Genomic DNA, 27,542 nt, shown 5'->3' with positions numbered 1-27,542 from the left:
AAAGAAAAAGAGATTAAAGGAAAATTATACCTATTATATTATTTATAAACTAAATAATAGTTTATATACTAATAGGCTATACACTTTTCTTTCTAACTATAAAATATAAAGTAATTACACTTATTAAAGAATTTACCTTAACTTAGAGAGTATTAGACTAAGGATAAGTTTATAACCCTAATTAAAAACTTACTACTAAGATATACTCCTTTAAATAACTTAAAATCAATAAAGAGACTATAGCTAAAAATATAGCTTTTATAAGATAGAAATCTATAGATTACTATAACGTATACTATTAATATATAATATAATTAAAAAAGCTTTAGCTTAGTAATTTAGTTCTTATCTTTAATAAGAAATATATAATTAATAAATTAAAAGCTAAGAAACTTATATACTATTAATAAGGCCTTTTATAAGTCTACTTTATGTCTAAGAACTTAGTATTATATTGCTTAAAGACGTTTACTAGTAACCTTATTACAAGGGCTATATATACTAAGAAACGTCTTAAGAGGTATATTAAGAACAATACTAGTTTCTAGGAATTAAAGGACCTTATGTAAGCTAAAGCTAAGCTTAAAGACAAAATAACTCCCTTTTTTTTAGCTTAGGACTATTAAAATAAACTTTAGGAAATAGATATAGCTCTTAGCCTTAATTAAAATAAAGATATTATATAAATATAATTAAGGCTTTAATAGTTATACCTTAAAAAAAAATAATATACTTTATAAAGAACTAAAGTATTAGAAGTTATATTTAGAATATGTTAGTAATATTCTTAGATAGTTATAAGGAAGTAAAGAAACTTAGTAAAGGTAAAGGTAGAAAGATAAGGTTATTGTATTTATATATACTATTATATCTACTTTTCTTTTTAAAAGGTAGGAATATCTTAGGCTTATATCCTTTTCTTAATATCTTATTAGTAATATAATTATCTAATAAAATAATCTTATTTAGAATCTAGGAGTTAGTTTTCTAGAATCTAGGGTTAACTAGATCTAAGGCTAGAATTCTAGGGTTAACTAGATTTAAGACTTAGAATTCTAGGGTTAACCTGATTCTTATAAGCTTATCTTATATATAAACAAGTTATATATGGTTATAAAGCTCCTATTTTACTTAATCTAAATATAGATATAGTAAGTTTATATAGTTATTAGATATAAAGATATAATTAGATAAGATAAGAGTTCTTATAATAAATCTTATTCTTAGTTTTCTCTTTAAGTTTTTTCTAGTTTAAAATAAACTTATAGTATATTATATCTTATAATAAAAACCTTTATATATAAAAAAAAACTATAGTTATATTTATATATATTATTATAGTTATATATATTATAAAAAAAACCTTATATTATAAAAAAAAGTATATAAAAAATTTATTAAAAAGAAAACCTTAGTATTTTAGCTATTTAACCTTCTTTATATTAAGGTTATTTGTTACCTTTACCAATAAACACAAGAGGTCTATCACTATATAAGGTAGACCTCCTATAAGGTTATTAAGAGAATTAACTTCTTTTACCTTTATCTTTTAGATCCTATCTTTAGTAAAGCAGGTTTACTATATTAACTGTAAGGTCTATCAGACTATATAATAAATCTAACTACTCCTCTAAAGGACTTGCTTTACTAGAGAGGTAATAAGTAGTAGTGTAACCTTTTACTTTATTCCTTAGCTCTTATTAAGAAACAAATTCGCTATATAAATCTCGTCTCCCGTCAAGGTAAACAACTAAGAAGTAAACCTTAGCTTAATAAAAGCAATAATACAACAACTTACTTTATGCACTATTACACTAACGCTAATATTAAGTATAGCTAATAATAAGACCTAAGGGACTAAAGTACTATAGTTAAATCTAGAACTTTATAAATATACCTAAACACCTCTTATTAATTAAGCTAGCTATACTATTACTATTATAATAATAGTAGTAGGTATTTAGTTAAATAAATTAAAAAGTAAAATTTTTAAACTAACCTTATACTATAAAGTATAACTAACTTATACCTATATCTAAGATATCTGCTATATATAGCGCTTTATTAAACAAAAGCTAAACAAACTATTAGTTTATAGTCTCTTAAACAGCTTTTAATAGAACTATACCTAACTATTTACAGTATTTTAGTATATTAACTTTAATAATAAATAATATAAGATCCTTTTTTTTAATAATAAAGCCTATATCTTATCATTATACTTTTCTAAGTAGAATCTTAAAGGAGAAATCAAAAGGTACTTATAAATAGTAAAGTAGATTGTTTAGCTTATACACTAAGACAAGCTCCTTAAAGACAAAGACGTAGTTAGTAATATGTCTTTAATCTTAGAGGACCAGGGTAGCCTAAGTAACTAGCCTAGGACTATTATTACGGCTATAGATTATAAGGCAAGTAACCTACTATAAGGATAGTACTGAATCCCCTTTTAGCTAAAAGACTTAGCTTTACTACTATTTCTAATAACCAGGGGCATATCAGGATTATCAAAGAACAAGACAAGGTCTTTACTATATTTAATACCTTTAACTAGCGCTAACCTTACACAAGAACTAATAAGTAAGGTAGAAGATTACTAGACCTTTACTTATCTAAGTAGCCCTTTACTAGTAATAACAAAGGAACCCTAGGATATACTAAGGTTAACCTATATAGTCTAGTAAACTAAGACCTTAGACACTATACTTACATAGCTTATTAATAAGTTTACTAATATTTTTTATAATATATAGTTAAATATACTAACCTTAGTAATAATAATATTATTCTTATAAGTAACTACCTAAGTATAAAGATTAATAGAGTATAGAATCTTTTAGCTTAACGCCTTATATAATAAATTCCTTAAAGGAAAGGTATTCTTTAATAAAAAATAAAGCTATTACTATAATATAAACCTTTAAATATAGTTAGTTATAATAAAAGCTATAATAGAATTTATAAAGAATACTTTATACCAAAAGCTATTTAAACTTTTATAAGAAGCTACTATTATCTAGTATTAAAAATAACTCTTTACTATTAAGTAAATTATATTTACTTTTAGTCTTAATAACTAGTTTATAGCTTTAAAAAAAGTCTTTAGTTTATATCTAAGTACTACTAAAAATTAGTTTAATATATACTTATATATAGCTTAGGATAACCTTAATAAAAAACTAATTAAAACCTTTACTATAATAGCTTTTACTTACACTAAAATATAAAGAGATATTACTAACCTCTAACTACTTATTTATTTCAGATTAACATTATATCTATATCTATACCTATTATATCTAGAGCTATAAAAAAGTAATATAATTAATATATACCTTATTAAGGCTAAGGAAAAATAGTAGGTACTTTAAGATATACTTAAAGAGAAAACAAAGCTAGTAACCTACTTTTTAGACCTAGGCTTAGTAGGTTAAGAAGAGAATAATAAAAGAAACAATAAAGGTATATATTATAGAGACAAGGCTAAATACTAATTATATAACTATAAGATATAGCTATAAAGACAACAAGTAAAGCTATAAGAAAAGTAAGAATACCTAAGGCAATAAGAATTCAGGAAGGATTATAGCTAACTTTAACGCTAAAAATACTTATTACTAAGTATATAGGATTAGCTACTATATTAACCTATACGCTAAGAGCAACAATTCAGTAACCAGGACTAGTAGTAACCTTTTTTCTACTACCTTTACTAGATATAATAGCTATAGAAACTATATATTAAGGATATAAGCATAAGCGTTAACGTTTACTAGGTTAAGAGTATAATCTATAAGAATAACTTAGACGCTAAGGAGGTTACTAGTAACCTAATAAGTTAAGGATACTAGGTTAAAGATAAAAGTAAAAATAAAAAAGATAATAATAACCCTCTAAAATTAGTAATAAACTTCATTAAATTATATACTATAAGAAACAAACTAACAAGTTTAATATATATAACTCCTCTACTAGTAATACCCTTAGTGTTAAAAAAAGCCTTACTTTACTACTAAATACTAAAAGCAGTAGAGGCATTTATTATATAGCTTAAGATTGTTTGATTATAGAGGCTAACCTATAACTAGATATCCTTAATAACCTAATAGTAGTAACGTATATAAGGCTTAACATTATATTAGACCTAGAGAAACAAATAACAAAAGTATACCTTAACACAGGGAGCATAATAACCCTTATAGACTACGCCTAGATTACCACGTTTATACAGAACACAAAGTAAAATCATAATCACCAGTATACACTAAACAGAGTTAAGATAAGCGTCTAAGTTAAAGGAAAAGTCTCCTTTAATTTCTATATCCCTAGTACTATAGCTAATAATCCTATAGATAAATACTTCTATATAGAAGCTAAGGTTATTAACTACTTAGCCTTAAGACTATTGTTAAGTATATTATTTTATATTAAACATAAAGTTAAGATTAATTTTATACTTTTACAAGTTACTTTCTAATCTATATATAACCTTATAGTACTAGTCTAGATTATATAATAGCTAATACTAGTTAGACATTAAGTCTAAGCTATATACTAGGTTACTATACTACTAAGTTAAGAAGTCTTTTTTACAGTTAACTTTAATAACCTCCTATTACTATAAACAAAAGAACCATAAGATCCTAAAGATATATACTACTTTTATTCTATAAAACTTAGTATACTAAACGCTATATTATTATAAAATACACTAAAACGCCTTATTATAAGAAATAATAGCTTTAATACTTTTATTATTTACTTAAAAGAATACTTAAGAACTATTACTAATAAAGAAGTATAAGCTAATATATACTATATTAAATAAGCTAATATAATATACTTACTACAAGACCTATTAAGGAACCTACTAAGTATCTCTAAACTAAATAAATAAGTAAAAAGTAATTCCCTAAGAGCTTAACTAACAACAAAGAAGCCTAACCTATATATAATCCTTAACTATAAAGTATTAAAACTAGTAAATATCTTATATTAAACGTTTAGCTAGAGAGTCTTTGTTATAGTAGATAGCCCTTAATAAGTAAAGGTATATACTAAAATCCTAGATAAATTTAATATATAGTAAAACAAAGGTATTATCTTAATAAAAGATAAGGACTAAATATAAGTTAATTTAGTAAAAGAATAGTAAAATCAAAAAACACTAATATAGCTATATCTTTTAAAGTATATAGATAAAGCTTTCTTTAATAACTATTATAATAAACTTTATAAGGCTAGAAAGATAAGCTAAATAAGATAACTAGCCTTAATCACTTACTTAACTTTTGTTATAAATTACATAGTAAATAATAAGCCTAAAGTATAACTAGTTATAGACCTTAAGCTACTTAACAAGGTTACTATACTTAATATATACCTTCTTCTAGACTAAGACAATATTATTAGTACTATATAAAGTAAATCTAGAATTATAGTCTTAGACGCTATAGGTTTTTTCTATTAACTACCTATCTATTTAGCTTACTAAGATAAAATAGTTATTATCTCTCTTAAAGGGCTTAAGAAGTCTTATATTATCCTTATAGGCTTTAAGAATATATCTATATTTATATAGAGATATATAGACTAACTATTCTATAAGTATTAAGAGTTTATAAAGATATATATTAATAATATTATTATTTTTAGTAATAATAATAAAGACTATACTAAGTATCTTAAGATTATCTTTAAAATTATTAAAAAAAATTACTTTTACTTATTAATAATAAAGTTATTTGTAGAATACCTTAGCGTTAAACTTTTTAGTTATATTATTAATAGTAATAGAATTACTTATATAAATAACTATATTATAGTATTTAAGAAAATTAAGTTCTTATTGTTAGTAGTAGCTTTAGAAACCTACTTAGGTATAGTAAGCTAGCTTAGGGAAAGTATTCTCTAGTTTAATATTATATTTGTTTTACTATAAAACAGAAAGAAACTTTTTTTTGCTAGAATAAGGTTAAAAGAAAAACTTTAAGCTACCCTTAACTAAACTACTTAGTAAAAATAAGTATAGAAAGCTATATTTAAAGGCATTAATGCTAAATATACTATATTTAATATGCTTTAAGATAACCTTTATCGCTAAGCTTTTAGATTTCACTATAACCTACACTAAGCCTTCTTTTTTAAGATTAATACTTATTAAAGTACCTTTAGCCTTTTTGTCTTCTAGCTAAACATTAACTAAGACAAGACTAAGATCCTTAGCTATAATATCCTTATTAGGTATATTTATCTTATTCTCTTTTTGTCTAGAGCTACCTTAAAGGCTAAAAAGGCCTATAAGGCTATAGAAGTAGAAGTCATAGTAGTTATCTAGGTTGTCTATAAGCTCTATAAAATAGTCTAGTTTAATAGCTTATTAGTTAATATCCTTATAGACTATATAATAATAGTAAATATAGTAATATATATTTTACTTAAAATAATAAACCTTAATAAAGCTAACTTAAAACTTATAGTAGTAGTAATTTACTTATTATAATTTAAATTCTATATTACTTATATCTTAGGTAAACTTAATATTATATTAAATATATTATTATAGTTACTTATATTTAAAGGTAATTACTTTAAGGCTAAAACTAGTATAAAAGACAAATTAGTAGATATTATAGTAGTAGTATATTATATAAAGGATAAGATAGTTATTAACTAAGGGACTAGGGTTACTATACTAAGAATTATAGACGATTTTAGAAGTAAGCTTAGATAAAAATACTAATAAGACAAAAAATACTAAAAGATTCTATTATAACAGTAAATAGCAGCTAAGAAAAACAAGAAATATATTACTTTTAATATAACTTAACATAAAGACAAGGTCTTACTATAAGCTATTAACCATAGTCTTCTTTACTATATAGAAATAATAAGACAACAATAACTCTATATCCTAATCAGCTGTAAGCAGAAAGTACTATAACTTACTTATAACAATAAACATTACTTTAAAGAAGATAAGATAACTTATAAGCTTAAAGGCCTTCTTATTAGATAAAAGCAGGTAAAAGTTTCTAGCTATATTAAATACTATCCTACTTATTAGGAATACTAGAAATTAAAAAGGAAAACGCTAAGGGAATTACAACCTATCCTAGTCTATATAACCTCTTTTTATACTATTACTATTAACTTTATTACTAATATACCTAATATACTATTAGTAAATACTCTCTAGTTAATACTAAATTAACCTAGGCTAAATATATTATATATAGTCTCTTATTTATTTAATAAATAAATGCTACTAATTATAAAGTATATAATATATATAGTAGTAGATTAAGTAATAGTTTTAACTTAAATACTTTTTCTTATAAACTAAGGATTACTATAACAAATTATATCTAACTAAGATCTAAAATTTATTTCTATTATCTAGTAAAATATATTTACTACTTTAAACGTTAAACTTCTCTTTTCTATATTATACTATATATAAACTAATAATATAAATAAAAAGAAAAACCAGATAATAAAAATTATAATCTGATTTTATACTACTATAACGCTAAATATACCTTAGACAAAGATACTCCTAGCTCTATAATTCAACCTCAATAATACTCTAGTATCCTCTATAGAATACTTATTTAATAAGGTAGTAATAAGATTTAGGCTAAGATTAGTAATTATATTAGTTACTAGTATAGAAAATAAGAGTACCTAGGCTAATATTAAAGTCCTTTACTATTTATACTAAGAAGAAGCTATTAAATTAATTAATATTATAAAAATAATAGTAAAAAATAAATATAATAAAAAGTATAATCTAGTTAATTTTTAATAAAAGGATATAGTTTACTTTTACTTAAGAAAAAAATACTATTTACCTAGGTATTCTAAGCAGAAATAGTTAGCAGAGTAAGCTAGTCCCTTTAAGATAGTTAAAATAAAAGGCATCCTAGCTACTAAACTTAACTTCCTAGCTATATAACAGGTTTACCTAGTAGTCTTAGTAGCATAACTCTAGAAACTAGCCTAAGGAGAAGATCCTTTCTAACAAAAAAGTACTTAGCTATAACCAGTAGCAGTTAACAGTATAAGCAGAAAAGACATCTAGGAACTAGACAAGATTATTACACAATATATCCGTTAACTATACAACTAACCTCACATTAAATTCCTTATCAGATAAAAAGGCTTCACTACTAAAAACAATAGCTAAGTCTTATACCTAGAACTAATTAAAATAGCCTAAGAACTTATAGATAAGTTTAAATCAGCCCATCCAATCAACTAGACAGCTAAGTATAATAGAAGGAATATCTTAAGGCCTAACAAGGAAATCATCACCAATATACCCACAAAATCTCGGATCAAAGTAATCATCCCTAGGCAGACAACTCACAAGTTACCCCAGGATATCCAGAGATAGTAGTAAGCTTCACAGGACCAACGGACACCAATAGACCTCCCGCACAGCAAGTCGGGCAGAAATGTAACTGGCAGTCGCAGCAACGGCAACCCTCGCCCGCCTAACGTTAAACCTTACGCCTTTAGCGCCAAGGGCGTCGCCAAAGCCTAGAAGGCCACCAACCCCTACGCCAAGGCCACCAAGAAACGTAACGCTCCTGGCGCCGCAACCGGCACCCCCACCAAGAAGGCGCGCACTAACAAGGGCAAGGGAACAAACAGGCTACTAGGGGATATGGATCTGTGAGGAATGGCAGAGGAAACGGGAAACATAACAGATTACACAGGAAGGCTAACACTAAGCAAGGTCTAAGACTTATAATCTTTATTAGAATTCATAGCATTAGGGCTATAGCAATAGATAAAAGATAGAAACGGATTTACTGATAAAATTAGCAAGGAAAAAGGCAAGTATAGCAACATTTTAGCTAGACCACATAGACAATAACCCTGCGAGATATCGCCGGCACGGCAATATCTCAAGGCGGGGAGGGCACATGTTACCCTTGCTAATAGACACAGGAGGTCTACCACTATATAAGGTAGACCTCCCACAGGGTCATTAAGGGAATCAACTTCTTTCACCTTTATCTTTTAGATCCTATCTTTGGTAAAGCAGGTTTACTACATCAACCGCAAGGTCTGTCAAACTACACGATAGATCTAACCGCTCCTCTGAAGGACTTGCTCTACTAGAGGAATAACATTATTATTATTATCTTTAGTTTCTATAGATAAAAACCCCTTTATATTAAGGTTTATAGTCTCTATAAAGTAATTAAACGTATTTTTATTTATTACTTTAGTAAATATATTAGTAATATTATTACTTATATATATATGAAATAAGAATACCTTATTATTATTAATAGCTTATTTAAAAAAGTGATATTTTATATTAATATGTTTTACTTTCTTATATAGCTCTAGATTTTCTGTTATTTGTTGTATAGCTTTATTATCTATAAGAATAATAAATATATTAAGATTTAGTTTTAAATCTAAATTTAGTATTATATAATTATATAAATTATATAAATATATTATTTCCTTAATAGCTTTACACAAAGCTATATATTTAGCTTTACAAGTAAATAAAGTAATAGTTTTCTGTTTTATACTATTTTAGCTTATTATATTATAGTACCTTAAAGTAGTTATATATCTTGTAGTTAATATCCTATTATCTAGGTCTCTAGCCTAATTTAAGTCTGAAAATCTAACTAATTAAAGGTCAACATTACAATTATATACTAATCCTTTATTAAGGTATTTATTTAAATATCCTTATATTTTATTAAGGGCAATAAAATACTCCTTAAAGGGATTACTTATATATTAAGCATATATATTAACTAGATATATAATATTAGACCTAGTTTTTAGGCTAACAAAAAGTAAAAATCCTACTTCCTGTTAATATTTTATTGTATTTTCTTATGTTACTTACCTTATATTTCTCCTTAGTTTTATATTAAGGTCTAAAGGTATATTATAAAAGTATATATCCCTTTCATTATATTTATCTAGAAGTTTATTTATATATTTTATTTAATATATATATAAGATCTTATTATATATAATTATCTTATTCTTAAGAAACATATATAATATTCCTAAGTCTTTTATCTATAATTCTTTATTTATAGTATTATAAAAAATATTTATATATTCTTTTAATAAAGCTACTATTATAATATTATTTATATAATATATTAATATAACTTATATAATATTATTATTAGCTATAAAGATTCCTTTATTATAAAGAGATTCTTTAAAGCTTAATTTATTTATTATAAATCTTAAATATTTATACTAAAGTCTAAGGCTTTATTTTAAACTATATAAGGCTTTATTTAGTTTATAGTATAAGTTACTATTCTTATAGTTATTATTTATATATTAATAGGTATTATTTATATAAGAAAATCCTATAAGTTGTTAAACCTATATATCTTTATCTATATTAGTATAATAAAAGGCATTAGTTACGTCAAACTACCTAAATATTTAGCCTAATTTAATACCTATTATAAATATAGCTTTATAGTTTTCTAGTTTACAAGTAGTACTAAAGGTCTCTAAATAGTTTATACCTATATATTAGTTATAACCTTATACTACTTATCTAGCTTTATATTTAATAAGTTTATTATTATTATTATATTTAATTTTATATACCTATTTACCTCCTAAAGGCTTAATATCCTTAAATAAAAATAGTATTTTTTAAGTATTTAAATTATATAGACCTAATATTTTTTTTAATATTGCTTAAATCTAGTAATCTCTATTTATAAAGGTTATAGCTTATTTATATATAGAAAAGTCTTTTATAGTAGTTATAAATAAAATATAAAAAGCTTTATTAAACTAATTTATCTTATTATTATAGTTATTTATAGTAAAAAATATAAGTTTAATAATAAAATAATCTTTTATAGTATATAAAGCGCTTTCTTAATCTACTACTTATTTATATTTATCTTTAAGCTTTCTATTTAGCTTAAAAAGTTCAATTATTATCTTAGATTTATTATTATTATAATTATTACAATTATAGTTATTACAATTATAGTTATTATAATTATTATAATTATTATTATTTATTATATTACCTTTTTAATTTAAGGCTTTCTTTCCACTTATATTATTATATAAAATATTATTATTATTATTATTATTAGTATTATTATTACTAATATTATTTAATATTTTAAGAGATAAAAATTAATTTTCTAAAATAATAATATCTTTAGTCCAAAAAAAGGATCTTTTCTGAAAATTATATACTTTATATATATTATTTTTAGAGTTTAAAACAATAGCTTTTATAGCTTTATTATTTAATTTTTTTATCTTAAGGTCTTTATTTTTATAATAATATATAAAACTAAAAGTAACTATATAATCTATATCTAGCTTTATATTATTTACTATTTCAAACAGTGTTTTATAGTTTAATACCTTATGTAAAATTATATTATATAGGTTTACTGCTATTAAAGCAGCTTCTTTCTATAGATATAAAGGTAAGTTAGCTTATAATAGTAAAGCCCTTATTTTATTAGTTATAATCCTAATAACTCTTTCTATTATACTATTAAGTTTATATATATAAGGAACTTTTATATTATAGTTTATGCCTTTTATTAGATATATATAATTTATAGTATTATTATTAAATTCTAGACTACTATTTATATTAAATTCTCTTATTTTATTATTATTTATATTATTTTTATTTATATATTCTAATATAGTAATATTTACTTCTTTTACTTCTTTAGTTTTTAAGAGTTTAATAGAAATAAGTCTAGATTTCCTTTCTAAAAAGATAATAAACTATCTATATTTATTATATATAAAAGGTATTATAGGTCTACAAAGATCAAAAGCAACTTTTTCTATATAGTTATATTCTTTATTATAGTTATCTAAGTTTTTATTAACCTTTATAGTAAAGTTTACTTTTATATAAGTATTATATATTAAGTTATTTTCTATTATATTATTACTTATATTAGTGTTATTCTATAGTTCTTTTAGAACTTTAAGACTTACATAACCTAATCTATTATACTACTTTATATAGTTATTTTCTTCTTTATTATTAACCTTTTTAAACTTATAAGGTTTTCTTTTTATAAAGTTATTATCTTTTATAGTATTTATATATATATTATTATTATTATTTTAGTATAAATCCTTTTTATTTAAGACTTTAATATTTAAATAATATAATTTATCTTTTAATTTCCTTTTATAAAAAGTCTTTTTATTAACTATATTTATTAAAGATATCTTTGTATCCTAAAAAAGAGAAACTATATTAAGCTTTCTTATCTTATTTTAACTTAATAGGTTAATACTTAACTATAGCATATAATAACAGTTCTTTAAGATATATATGTTATTATTATTTAAAGAAAAAGAAATAGTAATATTACCTATAAGAGTTACTTTTTACTTTCTTACTTCTCTTTAGTTAACTTATTTATTTATTATAATAGTCTTAATAAAAAGAGATTTATTTGTTATAATATTTATTGTAATAGTAATATCTATATAGAATATAGTATAGTTATTATTTATATTTATATATATAAATATAAAATTATTTATATTATAACCTAATATTTTATTATTATTATAACTTATAAAAAGTATAAGAGGACTTACATCTTTAAAGTCTAGATTAATAAGATCTTTTTCCTCTTAGTTATCTATTATAATATTTATAGGTTTTGTTTCTGCTATAATTATATTTATATCTTTAGATTTAGAATTATCTAAGAGCTTTTTTATAATAGCCTTTTTAGCTATTAATACTTTTTATACCTTATTAAGTTATTTTCTTCTAAAATTAGCTTTTCTTTTATATTTCTAATATATATTAAATTCTTTATTTTTATTTATCTAGCCTTTTAAAGCTTTATAAGAATAAAAAAAAGCATAATCTTTAACTTTATAATTAGATTTTTTGTAATTATTACAATATATCTCTTTAGTCTTTTTCTAAGGCTTTTTACTTCTCTTTTTATATATAAAAGTATAAAGAACTATAAAAGATCCTTTTCTTTTTACTTTATCTATAAGATTTATAAATAAAGATTTAATAATATATAAATCTGAATCTTTTCTTAGAGCTTATATTATATTAATTATAAAACCTTTATAACTATTATTTAGGCTATTTAATACCTAAGTAATAATTACTTGTTTTAATAATACTATAGATTTTACAGCAAGATTATTTATAAGCTCTTTTACCTTATTAAAGTAATTTTTTATAAAATTAAAAGATTCTAAAGAGATATTAAAAAACTTTTTATAAGTAAAATATTTATTAATAAAACTAGTAGGTTTATATAAATCCTTTAGTTTCTTCTAGGCCTTATATCTTATTATAGAGTCTTTTATAACCTATAAAAGTAAATCCTTATAAAACAGCTTTATATAAGCTAAGATTTTAGTATTTATTACCTTTTAATTTATTATTATTAGTAGGTTTTTAAGACTAAAGTTAATATCTTTACTTATAAGTAAAACTTTAAATCTAGTTACTTAAACTAAACAGTTTAGACTACTAAAAAGGTATAAAATATAGATTTTTTCTATTATAGGTTAATTCTAGCTAATTAAAGAGAGATATTAGTATTCTAATAGTACTGTTAAATTCATCTTAAAAAATAGGCCTTAAAAGTGGTTAAGTTATTATAATATTATTGTTAATAGTATAGTGTTACGTAGTTGCCTTAGGTTAAAGATATATATAGGCCTTTAACTAAAGAAGCTTTTACTAGACAGCAAAGTAGTTAGTCTAGAGGTTTAGCTACCCTCTAGATTAACTAGTTGAATTAGTAACTCAATTAGAGCTCTTAGGTTTAATTTTAGCTTAAGGTATATAGTCTTTATTAGATATAAACTAGAAATAACCTTTAACTAGTAAGGTAGGATTAAATTGTGATTTGCCTAGAGCTATAGTAGCGTAAAATATAGTAATAGGTATAGTGCTTGCCTGGTAAGCTAGTCTTTTTATTTTGCTGAATATAGGCTGCTAGGTGTAAGGTATAGCTGCCTTAGAGCTATATTCCTTAAAATTCCCTTAGCTAATATAGTTTGTCCCTTAGTAAGGTTAAATTTTTGTTATATTAAATAAAAGTATAAGTATAAGTCTTTTATAAGCTAGGCTTATAACTATTTAGAATATGTTAATAATATTCTTAGATAGTTATAGGGAAGTAAAAAGACTTAGTGAAGGTAAAGGTAAAAAGATAAGGTTATTATATTTATATATACTATTATATCTACTTTTCTTTCTAAAAGGTAAGAATATCTTAGGCTTATATCTTTTTCTTAATATCTTATTAGTAATATAATTATCTAATAAAATAATCTTATTTGGAATCTAGGAGTTGGTTTTCTGGAATCTAGGGTTAACTAGATCTAAGGCTGGAATTCTAGGGTTAACTAGATCTAAGACTTAGAATTCTAGGGTTAACCTGATTCTTATAAGCTTATCTTATATATAGATAAGTTATATATAGTTATAAAGCTTCTATTTTACTTAATTTAAATATAGATATAGTAAGTTTATATAGTTATTAGATATAAAGATATAATTAGATAAGATAAGAGTTCTTATAATAAATCTTATTCTTAGTGTTATTATCTAGACTTATGATTAATATTTAACCTAAGGACTTAGCAAAAAATACATAGTATATTAACATAATATAATAAGCCTAATTAGGCCTACTATTATATCTTTTTATTTTTTATTATTATTATTTATATTATACTATTATTTTTATAATATTTTATATATATTTTTTTTTATAAAAACTTTATTAATTTAGAACTCTTATTATATTTATTAATAAACTTAGGAATAATATTATCTAAGAAAAAAAAACGTTTAATTAGACCTAGAAATATCCTAGAATTACCTTAAATCCTAAACCTAAACTATTAAGTTATTAAATAACCTTATATTTCTAGTCTAAATCCTTATTATTACCCTTTATCTTCTAGTTAATATTATCTTATACTTAAATAAAGCTATTTAAAATACTAAGTAACTTTTTCTTTTTCTTAGAAAACCTTTTATATTAATTCTTAATAAGTTTTATAAGGTTAAACTAAAAGAACTATATAGAATTAATAAAAGAGATATTATTAAGAATACTAAAAAAAATACTATTACTATTAGCTTTTTGCTCTTTAATACCTTTTATTTAACCTATATATTTAAACTCTTAGTAAAAGTCCTTATTTTAATAGTAGTATTAGACTTAAGTTTTATAATAAAAGTAATTAAAGTATATATTACTAAATTTATTAAAAAGAAAGATATATTCTTAAAAGAGGATAAAATAAGTGACTTAATTAGGCCTAGCCTAGATAGCTTACTAACCTTTTTTATAGTATTTACAAAGGATAATATTATAACTACTAAGGCTATAAATAGCTAAGGTAACACTAGCCTATATATAACTAGTAAGCTTCTAAGCTAAGGATCTAAAAGTACCTTAATAACTAGTATAGATAAAAATGTAATACTTAAATAAGCTAGTTTTAGTATAATTTTAGAGGACTTAAAGGATATTACTTTTTATAATAGTTTACTAAAAGGCCTAAGTAATTTTTTTATAAGTCTAACTATTTTGAATTTTATTAGTAAACTAGACTTTATAGTAAAGACTATTAATTAAAGACTTAAGTTTTTATTATACTAAAGAAATTATAATTTATTTAATTAAAGCTATAAACCTTTAATAGAAAGTAAAAGATAACTTATTATAGTATTAATAAGAGTTATAGCTAGGTAATTGTTTTTAGTAAAAGGGTTATAAGTAAAGAACCATAGGTTCTAAGTAGCTTTAGGCTTATACTTAAGAGGTATAGTAATATTTAATTAGGGCTATAGTAAGAAAGTTAAGTTAATTTATTAAGTAGTTTTAAGTTATAAAAAAGATAAAGCTTAAGAAGTAATATAAAGTTATATAGAAAAAGAGAAGAAGTAATTTAAAAGAAAATTCCTAGCCTTTTTTTATTTTACTAATTATAGTTTATTTTTTTTAATTTACTAATTAAAAAAAAGGAACTAAAAAAAAAAAAGTAATTTACTATTATAAATAAAAAGAAGTTATTTACTTTTATAAATATTAAATAAATAAATAATTATTTTTTTTATTTTTTTATATTTACTTTTTTACTTTTTCTTTTTAATAACTTTAAATTACTTTTTTTTTTATAATAAAGTTAAGATTTATTAAAAATAAAGCTATAAAATAAGCTTAAGAAACTTACTAATAATAACTTTTTCTTTTTCTTTTTTTATTACTACTATTAACTTTAGCTATATAATTTTAAGTTAACTAATAATTAATAATAAATTATTTTCTTTTTTTTTTTACTTTTTTACTTTAATTAAATTTATTTATATATATTTATAATTTATTATGTTTTTCTTTTAAGCTATTAATATTATCTAAAACGCTTTTACTAGCCTAAATAAAACTAATAATATATAGGTTCTAGAGTACTACTAAACTCTTTTTAAAGAATATTATATTTAGAATCTTAGTAATAATCTCTCTAATTTAACTAAATAAACCATAAACGTTATTAAGATACTATAGAAATTATAACATATATATCCTAAAGACCTTAAGCTACTTAAAAGGTTTATAGACCTAGCTACTAAAAACCTTATTACTTTACTAAGACCTCTTAACTATCTTAGTCTATCTAATTAGAGTAATAGACCTGTTCTTATATAGATTCTAAGTAATAATATATTTATTATAAGTATAATATATAATTATTAAAGTAAAAGCTTTTTATAAAATAGTTCTTAAAGAAAGTAAATAAATAATAAGTTAAAAACTTATTTCTTTAATATTTATAATATAGTTAAATATTTAGTTAAGTATTCTTAGATAGCCTTTAATAATATCTAAAGTCTTATAGTATTTACTACTTAAGATACTAAGGTTAATTACTTTATTATTAATAGCTCTTCTTAGAGCTATAATACCTCTATTGTAATAGCTAGACTTAATTAAAAGGACTAGATTTAAAAGGTAAACTATTTAGCGTTTATTACTTATTATATTAATTATTTTATTACCTTTTTTATTAATTAAGTTACTAAATAATCTTTTTAGTATAATAGTATATAAAAAAATAAAGATATAACTTTTTAGTATACTATTAATATAAACTATCTCTATAAGTTCTATTAAAGCATTAATACTACCCTTAACTTAATTAAGGTGATCTATATAAAAGTAGGTATTATAATTAGCCCTTAATAGCTTAATAAGTAAACTTATAGAATATATATAGTAGAATTTATTAAATACTATATTTAAAATAATATTATTAATATTATAAAAAGTTTAACTTAGATAAAAGTTTAGAATAATAATAGAAGAAATATTATTAATTATATTAATTATTTTTAGCGTTAATAGGTTATTAAAGAGTTTAGTAAACTAAGAAACTATAATAAAAAGGACTTTTATAATAAGCTAAGGCTTATATTAGATAGTTATAATAAGAGATTTTAATAAAAAGTATTTAATAAGCTTAATTAGACTAAGGAGAATATATTAGAATTCTTTAATACTTTTTTTAGAACTTTTAAGCTTATTAAAAAGATATTTTTTTTAATACTTTAAGATAATAATTTTACTAGTCTCTTTAGTTTAATATACTTTTCTTTAGATACTAGTGTACTATAAGACTAGCTAGGCTTCTTTACTATACTAGCCTTAGAAGGTAATATAGTAAGGCTATCTCTTAAGCTTAATTAGGCTTAGGATATAAATAATAAAGAAGAGGTTAATAATATTAAGTTTAAGGCTATTATAAAGCCTATGCTTCTATACTACCCCTTTAACTTTAAATAATTATTTAATATAGCTTTTATTATATATATAAAGACTAAAGGATAATAAAATGTTTATAAAAAAGCCTTATTTAATATATAAGAGTAGTGCTATAAGCTAAGAGAATATAAAGTTAAGTCTATTATTAATTATATTAGGAATAAATATATTAATATATTTAAGAACTTTTATAAGATAATAGTAGTATAATAGTACTTTTAGTAGCTATTTTTATAACCTATAATTATACTTAGATAAAAAGGTTATAAGTAGTATAATTAGGGATAAGAGTAGAATACTAAGTTTAAGGAGAAGTATCTTAAGGCTAAGAGAAAAGTAGCTTATAATAAGGTAAATAGCTTAAAATACTTTTTTTATTATTACTAAAAGAATATTATAGGTCTAATTAAAAAAGATATAATAAAAAGAATTAGTTTTTACTTTTATATATTATTTATTTTTATACTTTTATACTTTTTTTTTTTTTAATATATTATATAAAAAAAAAAACTAAAAGATAATTAAAAAAAGGTAAAGTTTTATATTTTTATTTTTCTTTTTATTAGCCTATAAATATAATTATAGGCCTAATTAGATATAACTAAATAAGACCTTTTTAAGTATAAAAAAGGACTTTAGTTAAATACTATTATAAAGATTAAGATATTATAATAAAATAAATAAATAAGCTTAATATTTTTAGATAAGTACTTAAATAAATATAAATAAATTTATTACTTTAATATTTAAATAATATATATAATAAGTAACTATTACTTTGTTTCCTTAGGTCTAACTAGACCTCTAAGGTCTAAGAGAGTATTCTCCTCTAGAGATTATAATATATATATATATATACTACTTAGTAATAAGAGCAAATCTAAACAAACTATAAGACGTGAAGGATATACTTTTCTGGTTTGCTTATAGCCTTGATTAGGCTAAGGAGGACCTGAAAAGAGTAGTATCTCACGGTCTAGGCGTTGGGGTAGTCACTTGGGGTAATCGGTCACTCCAGGTGCACTTGTGACGATACTGGGACCTTGGTGTTTGGTGTGGTTTGTGTGTCAACTGCCCACTTGCTGGCTTCCTTTATCCCACGCAGTTTCAATATAAAAAATATCACTATTACAGATCATAAAAGACATATTAGTCAGCTACAAAAGATTACAGATATCCTTTAGCCAATCACTAGAGGCAAAGTAATAGCAGGCCCTAATAAGCGCTTTGTCAAAATAAACTCTATCTATAAGTCCAAAAAACAAACAAAAAAAATCACCTTTAAGGCTATAAAAACAACAAAACTACAAGAAATTAAGTTTCTCTCTTTTCAGTATAAATTTTTATTAATAAAGCAATAGTAAATATAATGCTATAGCAATTAGCAATTAATACCCTCCTGGTTGCAGATTGCTGTACGAAATGAGGGGGTGTACGAAATGGGGGTGCCCGGACTTAGTACAATCCGCCGAAAGGGAACTTTCGGCAACAGGTTCAGCTTCCCATATTCATAGATACTTGAAAAAGGCTACAGAAGAAAACGTTTGGTTCTAGAGAAGTTTCAAAAAAAAAAAAAAAAAAAAACCCCACGACGAAATCAATGGCTGTGAGAATAGGCGGCCATTGGATTCCTGAACTACGGGCAATGGATCTTTAAAAGCTGCTCAGTGTTGTTCTCATTGGTGAATAACTCTTGAAATCCGCGATCTACATGTGTATCAATCCTTTCGTAAGATAATCAAACACCATGTTTTCTGTCTCACTTATCTGTTGGAAAAACCATCATCATGTTGACTGGGCGGGGGGCGTGAACTAATGGTGAGTACCAGAGGTAACGCAAAACTGTTGGAGCAACCGGTCTTCTCAAGGTGGAACCTTCTGTCTTGTGTATTATGTCTTATGAACAGGACGCTCTGAAATGGTCTGTAGACTTGCGATCCGTTGGATGTCTTGCACGCCGAGGCCCAAAAATGTGCATTGCGTTACCAAAGAGAGTATCTCCTTAGCATTTGGAGACAGCACCGTCCTCAGATCGGGTAGTAGAAAATGGCTAGTCCTTGGACGTTTGGCTCTCGAAAGAAGAAAATGAGTGGGTAAACCGTAACGCCATATGTAGTAAATTCCGCAGATCCATTTACTATGCGACGACGCAAAAGTTGTAGCACTTTATTTACTCCCAATTCTGATAACCGGTGAGTTCCCTTCACTCCCCCTTTACTCAAGATGATAGAGTGGTCCCAGTTTGGCATTTCTCTGGAAGAGCACATATCTCCTCACAACCCAAGGTAACCATGTCCTAATCTGGTATGCAGCGTGCCGACGAGTGGGAACACCAAAGATATAGTCAAGCTCTTCCAGTGTACGTTGCCTAAGCAAATGGGTCAGTCACGCTAAAAAAGGAAAAGCACAAACCCACGGACAACTTGTCCACTTACTTGGTTTCTGGTATGATAAAGAAAATAACGATGAAAGCAAGCATGTTCAGACCGGCGTACAAGCCAAAAGCACCAGTTGGACCAATCCTATGCAGTAGCTCAGGGAACGTCAGAGTAAGAGCGCTGCCAACTGCATTGTTCACACAGATTGTGAACGCTGAGCCAATCTCTCGGTGAGATAGTGGAAAAGCCTCCGAAAAATAGATTGACGGCAAAGGACCAATACCTGCTGGCTATGAGCTTCATTCCATTTAGCGTGTAAGGCACTGTTTCTCTCACCAGGTCCATACATGGCCGCAAAGAGGTAGATAAAAAACGCTATCAAGGGCACTCTGGCGCTTGAAGTTTGATCCATAATAAAGCAAAGACCTGCTGCAAGCAAGCACCATGCCATATTGGGGAAAGTGACCAAAAGCAAGTTTCTACGACCAAAGGTATCCATCATGTACACTGCCGGAAACGCGAAGACAAACATGACGAGACCAAAGCCAATGGATGCAAGTAGGCAGTTTTTTGTGGAGTAGCCAGCTTGTTCGAAGTTTGTCGAAGAGTAGAATGACATGATGTTGATGCCGCTGAACTGTTGAGAAATGACGATCCAAGATGAAGCAACTGTAGCTCTGCGTAGTCGGGTGACAGTGAGCAAATCAGTCATGCGTTGCAGAAGACTCTGACCACCGAAAGCGTCCTTCTCTACAATGACTTGCCTGTGGGCGTAGTACAGGTCCCTGGCGGCCATCATCTCAGTATTTCGTAAGCGGCAGAAGGATTTGAACGAGTCTTGATAGCGGTTTTTCTTCATTAACCAGCGTGGCGATTCTAGCAGTGGTTAGTCGCTCATGACTTGACAAAGCGTTCGTTCACGTACCAGGACAGAACCAAATGAAGATTAAGACTGGGATAGCAGGAGCAAATGCGGCCCCTAGCTGGAATCTCCAAGCCAATTTTCCGACGCGGTACCAGACCAAGTTGGAGCAAAAGCCGACGAAGATGCCGAAAGCAACCCATAGTTGAAAACTAGTGACGATCCCACCTCGCACAGCAGCCGGGGCAACTTCGGCTGAGTACACTGGGATTGTTGAGATTTTGACGCCCATGCCTAAGCCCATGAAGAACCGGCAGATCAAAAGCCCCCACCAGTTCTGTGTGAAAGACTGGGCAAGAACAGGAAACACGCAGAACAAGCCCGTCAAAAAGATCGTTCCGCGGCGACCGAGACGGTTGTTGATAGGGTCCGCGGCCCACGCGCTTAGGAGGCCGAATAGAGTGGGCCCGGCGTTGATGACACCGACGAGTGCCTGATTATTTTCAATGCCAAACTCTTGCGGAAACGAGAGGTTCGCACCGTTGGCACCCGTGTTGTCCCATCCTTGGATAGCGGAGCCAAGGGAACAGAGGGCAATGCTCCAGTAGAGGTCCCGCGGAAGGTGCCACTTGTGAGTGACTTCGCGGCGGAGGACATTCTTGTCGTCTTCAGTGAGCTCACCAAAAGACTCGTATGTCTCCGGGTTCTGGGCTGCAAGGGCACCGCGGAAGAATACGTCTTCCTTATCTTGGAAGCCAAATTCGTGGCAAAAGCCTGCTACCTGGACACGCAAGTCGGACTTGGAGATCCCGAGGAGAGGATTGCGGACTCTACATGTATGGCTTTTGGTCAGCTTGTGTCTGGATGAAGGTGAAGGGATGGATTCGTACCTAGCGTCAATGTTTCGGGTATAGTCAGCGTTGCTGTGCTCGACATGGCTAATATCAAGTTTCGACTTGACGTCGCCCTCGACATCAGATGCTCGAGACATGGGATATTGATACATCACAACCAACCAGAAGATAGAAATCAAAAGATGAGGAAGCGGGTGTATAGTCAGCTTGATCATGTGTCGTCACGATGGATTCACGAAAGCTCTTTATAGCCAAACCTCTCTCAGTCCCGGCATCCCTGCTCCCAGGAACATTCCCCATGGGGTCGAGTGCCATATTCCTGGGTCTTCGTCATTAAAGTTAGACCTCCCAGTGTCGTTGGCTGTTGAACGGCTCTAAAGAGATCCTCGACCTGCCCCCGTGACCGGAATCCGATGCCGCGATTTCTGCACAAGGGTAACTCCTGTTGGTATTGGTTCAAAACGGGACAAGTGTGGGGCTGCCCTGTGTGTGTCCACAAACCGGTCGGTTTTGACATAAGACCAATGCGCGCTAGTTGTTTGCCCTGTACAGGACATCACCGGCGGAATCGTGGTTTCAAATCTTGCACTTCCTACCCAGGGGTGTACTTCTTGCTTTCTGTTGTCAGAGACTTTTCCCCTAATTTGCCTCTTTGGCACATGTAAGCTGTTTTCTCTTGAGTTCAATCGCGACTGGGTTCCTTCGGTGTTTGCTACGGTACACTCAACACATCGACACTGCCAGAAACCCTTGGAAATCCTTGAACGGCTAGAAGTTTCAAGACTAATACCATTGCGCCTTCTATCCGGACGTGGAGGAATCAGCGAATGGGAACGACACTCGGGCATTTACCCCAGAGTATCCTCTTCGTTTCCAGTCCTTTCATACTAATGTTTGATCGGACGATAGACAAGGACATGGCCTCGATCCGAGTGCGGGGTTCTTGCTGCCCTGCATGTGTGCATTCGGTGCCCTTCGTGTGTACACCCGCTGCCAAATGTATTCCGCCCTGAGGGGTCTCTAAACTTGCGTTATCATTGGCCCAGAAGGTTTCGGAATGGGACCACGGAAGAGTCTAGTGATAATCGTGGACCTTTCGACACACGCAGGGCAGTGACAGCCGTTTGAAGTTGCCGGAATAACTCCAAAGTAAGAAAAAAACAGTATTAAAAGAGGTCTGCGTTGTGCTACAGCAGCTGAGGCTTGTCCCCTCCAAGCCAGAGTCACCGAAAGCCAGAACCCAAACACAGCATAACTTTAAGCTTCCGATTGTGTATATCTAACAACATGGGAAGTCAAGGTAGCATGACATGGCTTGACAAGCTAGAAGAGCAAAGTAAGACTTTGGAAATATCTCTTACTTGGACCCTAGTTGCTGACTGTGGACAGTCAATGTCGATGTTGACTGGATGGACCCTGATTATATCAAAGGGATGCCTATTGTTCCTCATGACCAGACAAGCAATCAGCTATGGGTTGACATACAACTCGGTCACCCATCAAACAGGGACCTCTTACTCAAGACAGCAAATGAGTTGAGAGACCAAGGATGGCTGGCCATATACACTCGCATGGTAGGTTGCAACAAATACCGTACCACTCGTGCCACACTCGGGACATGAAAGCTGACCTGAAAATTTCCAGGCTGTACTCATGTGCAAGAAGAACATCGACTCCATTCAGGGCCGAGTTCTGTTGCAGACGCTACCGTCTAACGCGTACAAGACGCAGGAGACACTTGACCACGCACGTCTCTACGACCGTGAATTTGCCCGTGCCGGTATCGGACGTGACAGATACTGCATCAAGATCCCCTCGACCGGACCGGCCCTGAATGCGGCAAAGATACTGTCATCGGAAGGAATACCGACTCTCGGGACAGCCCTATTCAGCCTTCCCCAAGCGATTGCGTGTAGTCAAGCGGGCATGCTGTACATCAGCCCGTATTACAACGGTAGGTCAGCCCTTCGCCTTGCATTGAACCACGTGCTGACCAAAGAACAAGAGGTACGAGCTCACGATGAGCCGGACACCTTATGGCCTAATGTAGAGGACCCGGCTACCCAGCATCCTATGTCAGCACGGATCGTTCAAATCATTGAGACGTACAAGCGACTGTACCGGGAGACAGGACAGGAACAACCCTTCGTGAAAAACGCCAGGTAGGTTCATGAGTAAGAGAAGGTCCTTGACAGCCACCGCTAAGCAATCGCTTCCAGCTTCATCTCCGCCAAGGAGGCCATGGCGGCTGGAGAAATGGGATGTCACTCGGCGACCATCTCGCACAGCGTCCTTGACGAACTGGCCAAGCTCCATTACGATGGTACCAAGCAACCTGGTGAAGGTGTACCTAAATCCGTCCACGTTTACAAGGACGCCGGGCCAATCTCAGATCGGCTGAAGAAGCTCGTCAACATAGACCCCTTGGCAGCGGCTGGGTGGGACGGCAAGCTAGCCAGGACGGACATCGACTATCTTGCGAACGGGGGCGCCGGATTGCAGAATGCAATCGAGGCGGATCCCGTCACTGTGACTCGGTTGGCGGATGCGCTGAAGCTTTTCATCGGTGGCGAGAGGAGTAGCCAGGCGAAGATTGACGAAGTTCTTCAGCATATATGAGCTGTTTAACAAGTAGAACTGATGTGTGGCGATGCGTTGCAGTTGGCTCAGTATGAGATTACACTAGTTATGTTTAGACTATCCTTGCCAAGACGCCCATTGCTGACCTTGTTGAAGGGATGTGCCTTGGTTTAGATGCGTTGCAGTCAGGTACCCAGGTGAAATCTGTACGGGTGCACCAAACGACCCCGTATCAGGAGGAGGAAAGTCTGTCGAGTCCATATTTAGAAGGGGCATCTGCTGGTGTAGACCAATGTCCCCAAAAATCCGATAGTCGTCAGCGTCGGATGTAGTTATGAGTAGAGAATCTGATGCCGTGCTTGATACCAAAGTGACTTGATTTGGTATCGTAATGGGAGGTTCTGCAGTAAATGCTGCTGGCGGTGCCCGAGTGATTTCAGACCAGGATGGGTCAAGCAGAAGGCTGCCCAAATCCGAGATGGCGCGTGCATCGTGAATCGGCTCCGTAGGCATGATCCGGGGAACGTAATACGTTTCCGCGGCTAGTTGGTCTGGTGTTGTTCCGACGTGATTGTAGTCGTCGGAAGATCCTTCATTTTGATCTGAATCCCTTTTCGTGTTATTCAGACGACTAGGCAACGCACGTTGCCGTGCCTGTTTCTCAGTTTCGACCAGACCACCAACTGTAGAAGCGCATCTTGGGTGACGTGGGCTGGTACCAGCGCCTCGCCTCCATCTATTAACTTCAGCTATTAACTCATCTCGTTCTTGTATCAAAGATCTAATGTCACGTAGGGCGTCGATGCATCGGCTTTCCAGCAGTTTGTGACGAGCTATGCTCTCATCTACTACAACGTGCTTTGAAAGGTGCCTAGGATCCGTGTCTGCGAGGACGGGAAGCTGACCAGCGAGTTCCTAGTGAGTGAAAATGTCAGTAAGCTGCTGATTACCCAAGTACGGAAACGTGGCATTGCATTACTGTCAAGCGCTCCTTGAAAGCCTCGCGACGGCTCTTCTCGAAGATCCGATGCGCCGCTCGGTCTTCGGAGGAGAAGTTTCTGACGCGTTTTTTGGTCAACTTCCTAGGCGGAGCCGTCTCGTGCAGCGTGGTCGAAGCCATGATTGCATATGACTATCTGAGATAGCTATACACAAAAACGGCCTTCATGCAGATTCAAGTAACTGTATGCCTCGATGAATAGGTTCTTAAGAATGGAGATGGTAACAATTGACTGATGAATCAGAGCGAATTTCGTCGTGAGGGGTTGCAGTGTTGATCGATGCTCGGATGAGGAGTAAGACCGTCGTCTGATCGATGCCCGAGGAAACAAAGACGGCCCTGGGCGGCGTGCCTTTGCTTCCCCTCCGAAGTTGCTAGCAAGGATCCCCCAGAATCCGACGGATGTATCATTGCGACCCCCCCGCATTGGAGCTTCACAGAAACTTGACAACATTTTAGATTGGTTTAGCAACTGGTTAGTCGAATCTCGACCAGATTGGTGAACCGACACAGAACCGTGTGCTTTTGATTGAGACAAGGAAACGACTTGAGAAGTTAAATCTGCATCCGTAACGCATCGGAGGGACTGAAGTGAATTTGACAAGCGGACTACGAAACTGCATAAGGGTAAGGCAACTTCAGTTACACTTCGTGACTCCATCATGGGGGAAAGCGAGCATCATTGCCCTGTTTCATGGATCTTTGTTACATAATTACCATCATCTATGCGTGGATGGTGCGGCGTTCGTATCAACAGGAAAGAAGTTGAACAGATCCGTCGTTAACACATCGAAATTAAGATCAGAGAATGGATTCATCACCGGCCCCGCACCAGATACCGGCATGGCATAGTCCGTCACGGGCTCAGGCTGCGGACGATACGCTCTGTTGCTGAAGAATATGAGGTCGTCCGAAGTGGTGGTGTTGGCTCTGTTCTCCTCGAGCGACGGAAACTGAATGTTGGTCGGGAAGCGATCATCTGACCACATCGGCGAAGACTCAGTGGATGCGACGTCCAGAAAAGCGCCTTTTGATTTTGACGCGTTGATGGATTGCTCGACGGCCCATACGATACGCTTGATGGAATGGATAGCGTTGGTGACTGGCTCGTCTCCGATAAGGGAGCGCAGGCAAAATATGGCCATTTGAATGAATTCGAGATTATGGGGGTGCTTTGCAGGGTGGCGTAGACTGTCGTATAGAAGGACAGCACAGGAAGACTCGATAAAGAATGCGAGGTACCGGCGTGTCTGCAGGCTGATATTAGTCACTTCAACGGCCATCAAGGTGGAGAACCATACATTGCACTCTTCTGGGCCCCGAAGCATGTTACTCGTAAAAGCGAGGGCATCTTGTGCGGCATCAGTGGCGTGTCGACAGGCTTGTCTGAGCCAGATATCTCCCATTCCCCCTGATCCCTCTCCAGACAGAAGTGCAGCTTCCGCAATCAGGAAAGGCCGGAATACCAGGAGAACAACATGGAAATAAACTTCAGCACATCAGCATCTGACTCGATCGTGTCACAGGTAAGCCATAAGAATGCTTACTGTTGTGTAGAAGTAGACTCGTTTCAGCGTTCCATGCATCTGTTCGCTGGGCAGAAGCCGCAGAGCCCAGCCCCCATTTATCGCCATGTTGGCGGAGTTGGCTGTGTAGTTTCTCAGCCTTCCCATAGAGCTGACGGAGTGAGTCAGTTCTCCGATTGTATATCGATTCAATGGCTTCTTCAATGACGTTGGCGAACTGGCAAAGAGCCATCAGGGTTGGTTGGCCATCTGGATATGGGCAGCTGTCGAAGTCCGACTTTTGCATCATACTTCGTCGTCCAACTACCAAGCTAAGCCAACTGGTTTGCCTTCTTGTCAGTCTTCCTGTTCAATACGCCTGGGCTTCAATTATATGGAAGCAAGAGCTTACATCTCAAGGAAATAAAGAGACCAAAGCGTCACAAGCCTTCCCTGAACTTCCTCTTTCCGGGAAATGGCACTCGTTGTCCCTGTATGCAAACCCATCGCCAGAGCCTTGCGA

The 27,542-nt window shown here is 30.4% G+C and overlaps 3 protein-coding genes across 3 annotated transcripts; 1 reads left to right on the top strand and 2 right to left on the bottom strand.

The window, feature by feature from the left end:
* Positions 1 to 21,135: 21,135 nt before the first annotated feature.
* ColSpa_02901 (putative polyol transporter 2) lies at positions 21,136 to 22,071 on the bottom strand (the record flags this gene model as incomplete). The annotated part of the gene is made up of 2 exons (XM_049269113.1): positions 21,136 to 21,910; positions 21,971 to 22,071. The coding sequence occupies 2 exons, from the start codon at positions 22,069 to 22,071 to the stop codon at positions 21,136 to 21,138; spliced, it is 876 nt and encodes a 291-aa protein (XP_049125070.1).
* A 1,516-nt stretch (positions 22,072 to 23,587) lies between these two features.
* On the top strand, positions 23,588 to 24,553 carry ColSpa_02900 (transaminase htyB; the record flags this gene model as incomplete). The annotated part of the gene is made up of 2 exons (XM_049269112.1): positions 23,588 to 24,096; positions 24,154 to 24,553. The coding sequence occupies 2 exons, from the start codon at positions 23,588 to 23,590 to the stop codon at positions 24,551 to 24,553; spliced, it is 909 nt and encodes a 302-aa protein (XP_049125069.1).
* A 1,680-nt stretch (positions 24,554 to 26,233) lies between these two features.
* On the bottom strand, positions 26,234 to 26,659 carry ColSpa_02899 (uncharacterized protein; the record flags this gene model as incomplete). Its single annotated transcript, XM_049269111.1, has 1 exon — positions 26,234 to 26,659. The coding sequence occupies one exon, from the start codon at positions 26,657 to 26,659 to the stop codon at positions 26,234 to 26,236; it is 426 nt and encodes a 141-aa protein (XP_049125068.1).
* Between the last annotated feature and the right edge of the window lie 883 nt (positions 26,660 to 27,542).

Source organism: Colletotrichum spaethianum, assembly GCF_022836535.1.
Source record: "Colletotrichum spaethianum MAFF 239500 DNA, contig05, whole genome shotgun sequence".
Lineage (NCBI taxonomy): Eukaryota > Fungi > Ascomycota > Sordariomycetes > Glomerellales > Glomerellaceae > Colletotrichum > Colletotrichum spaethianum.
Note: the sequence above shows the minus strand (reverse complement) of the source record. Positions and strands in the feature narration are given on the sequence as shown.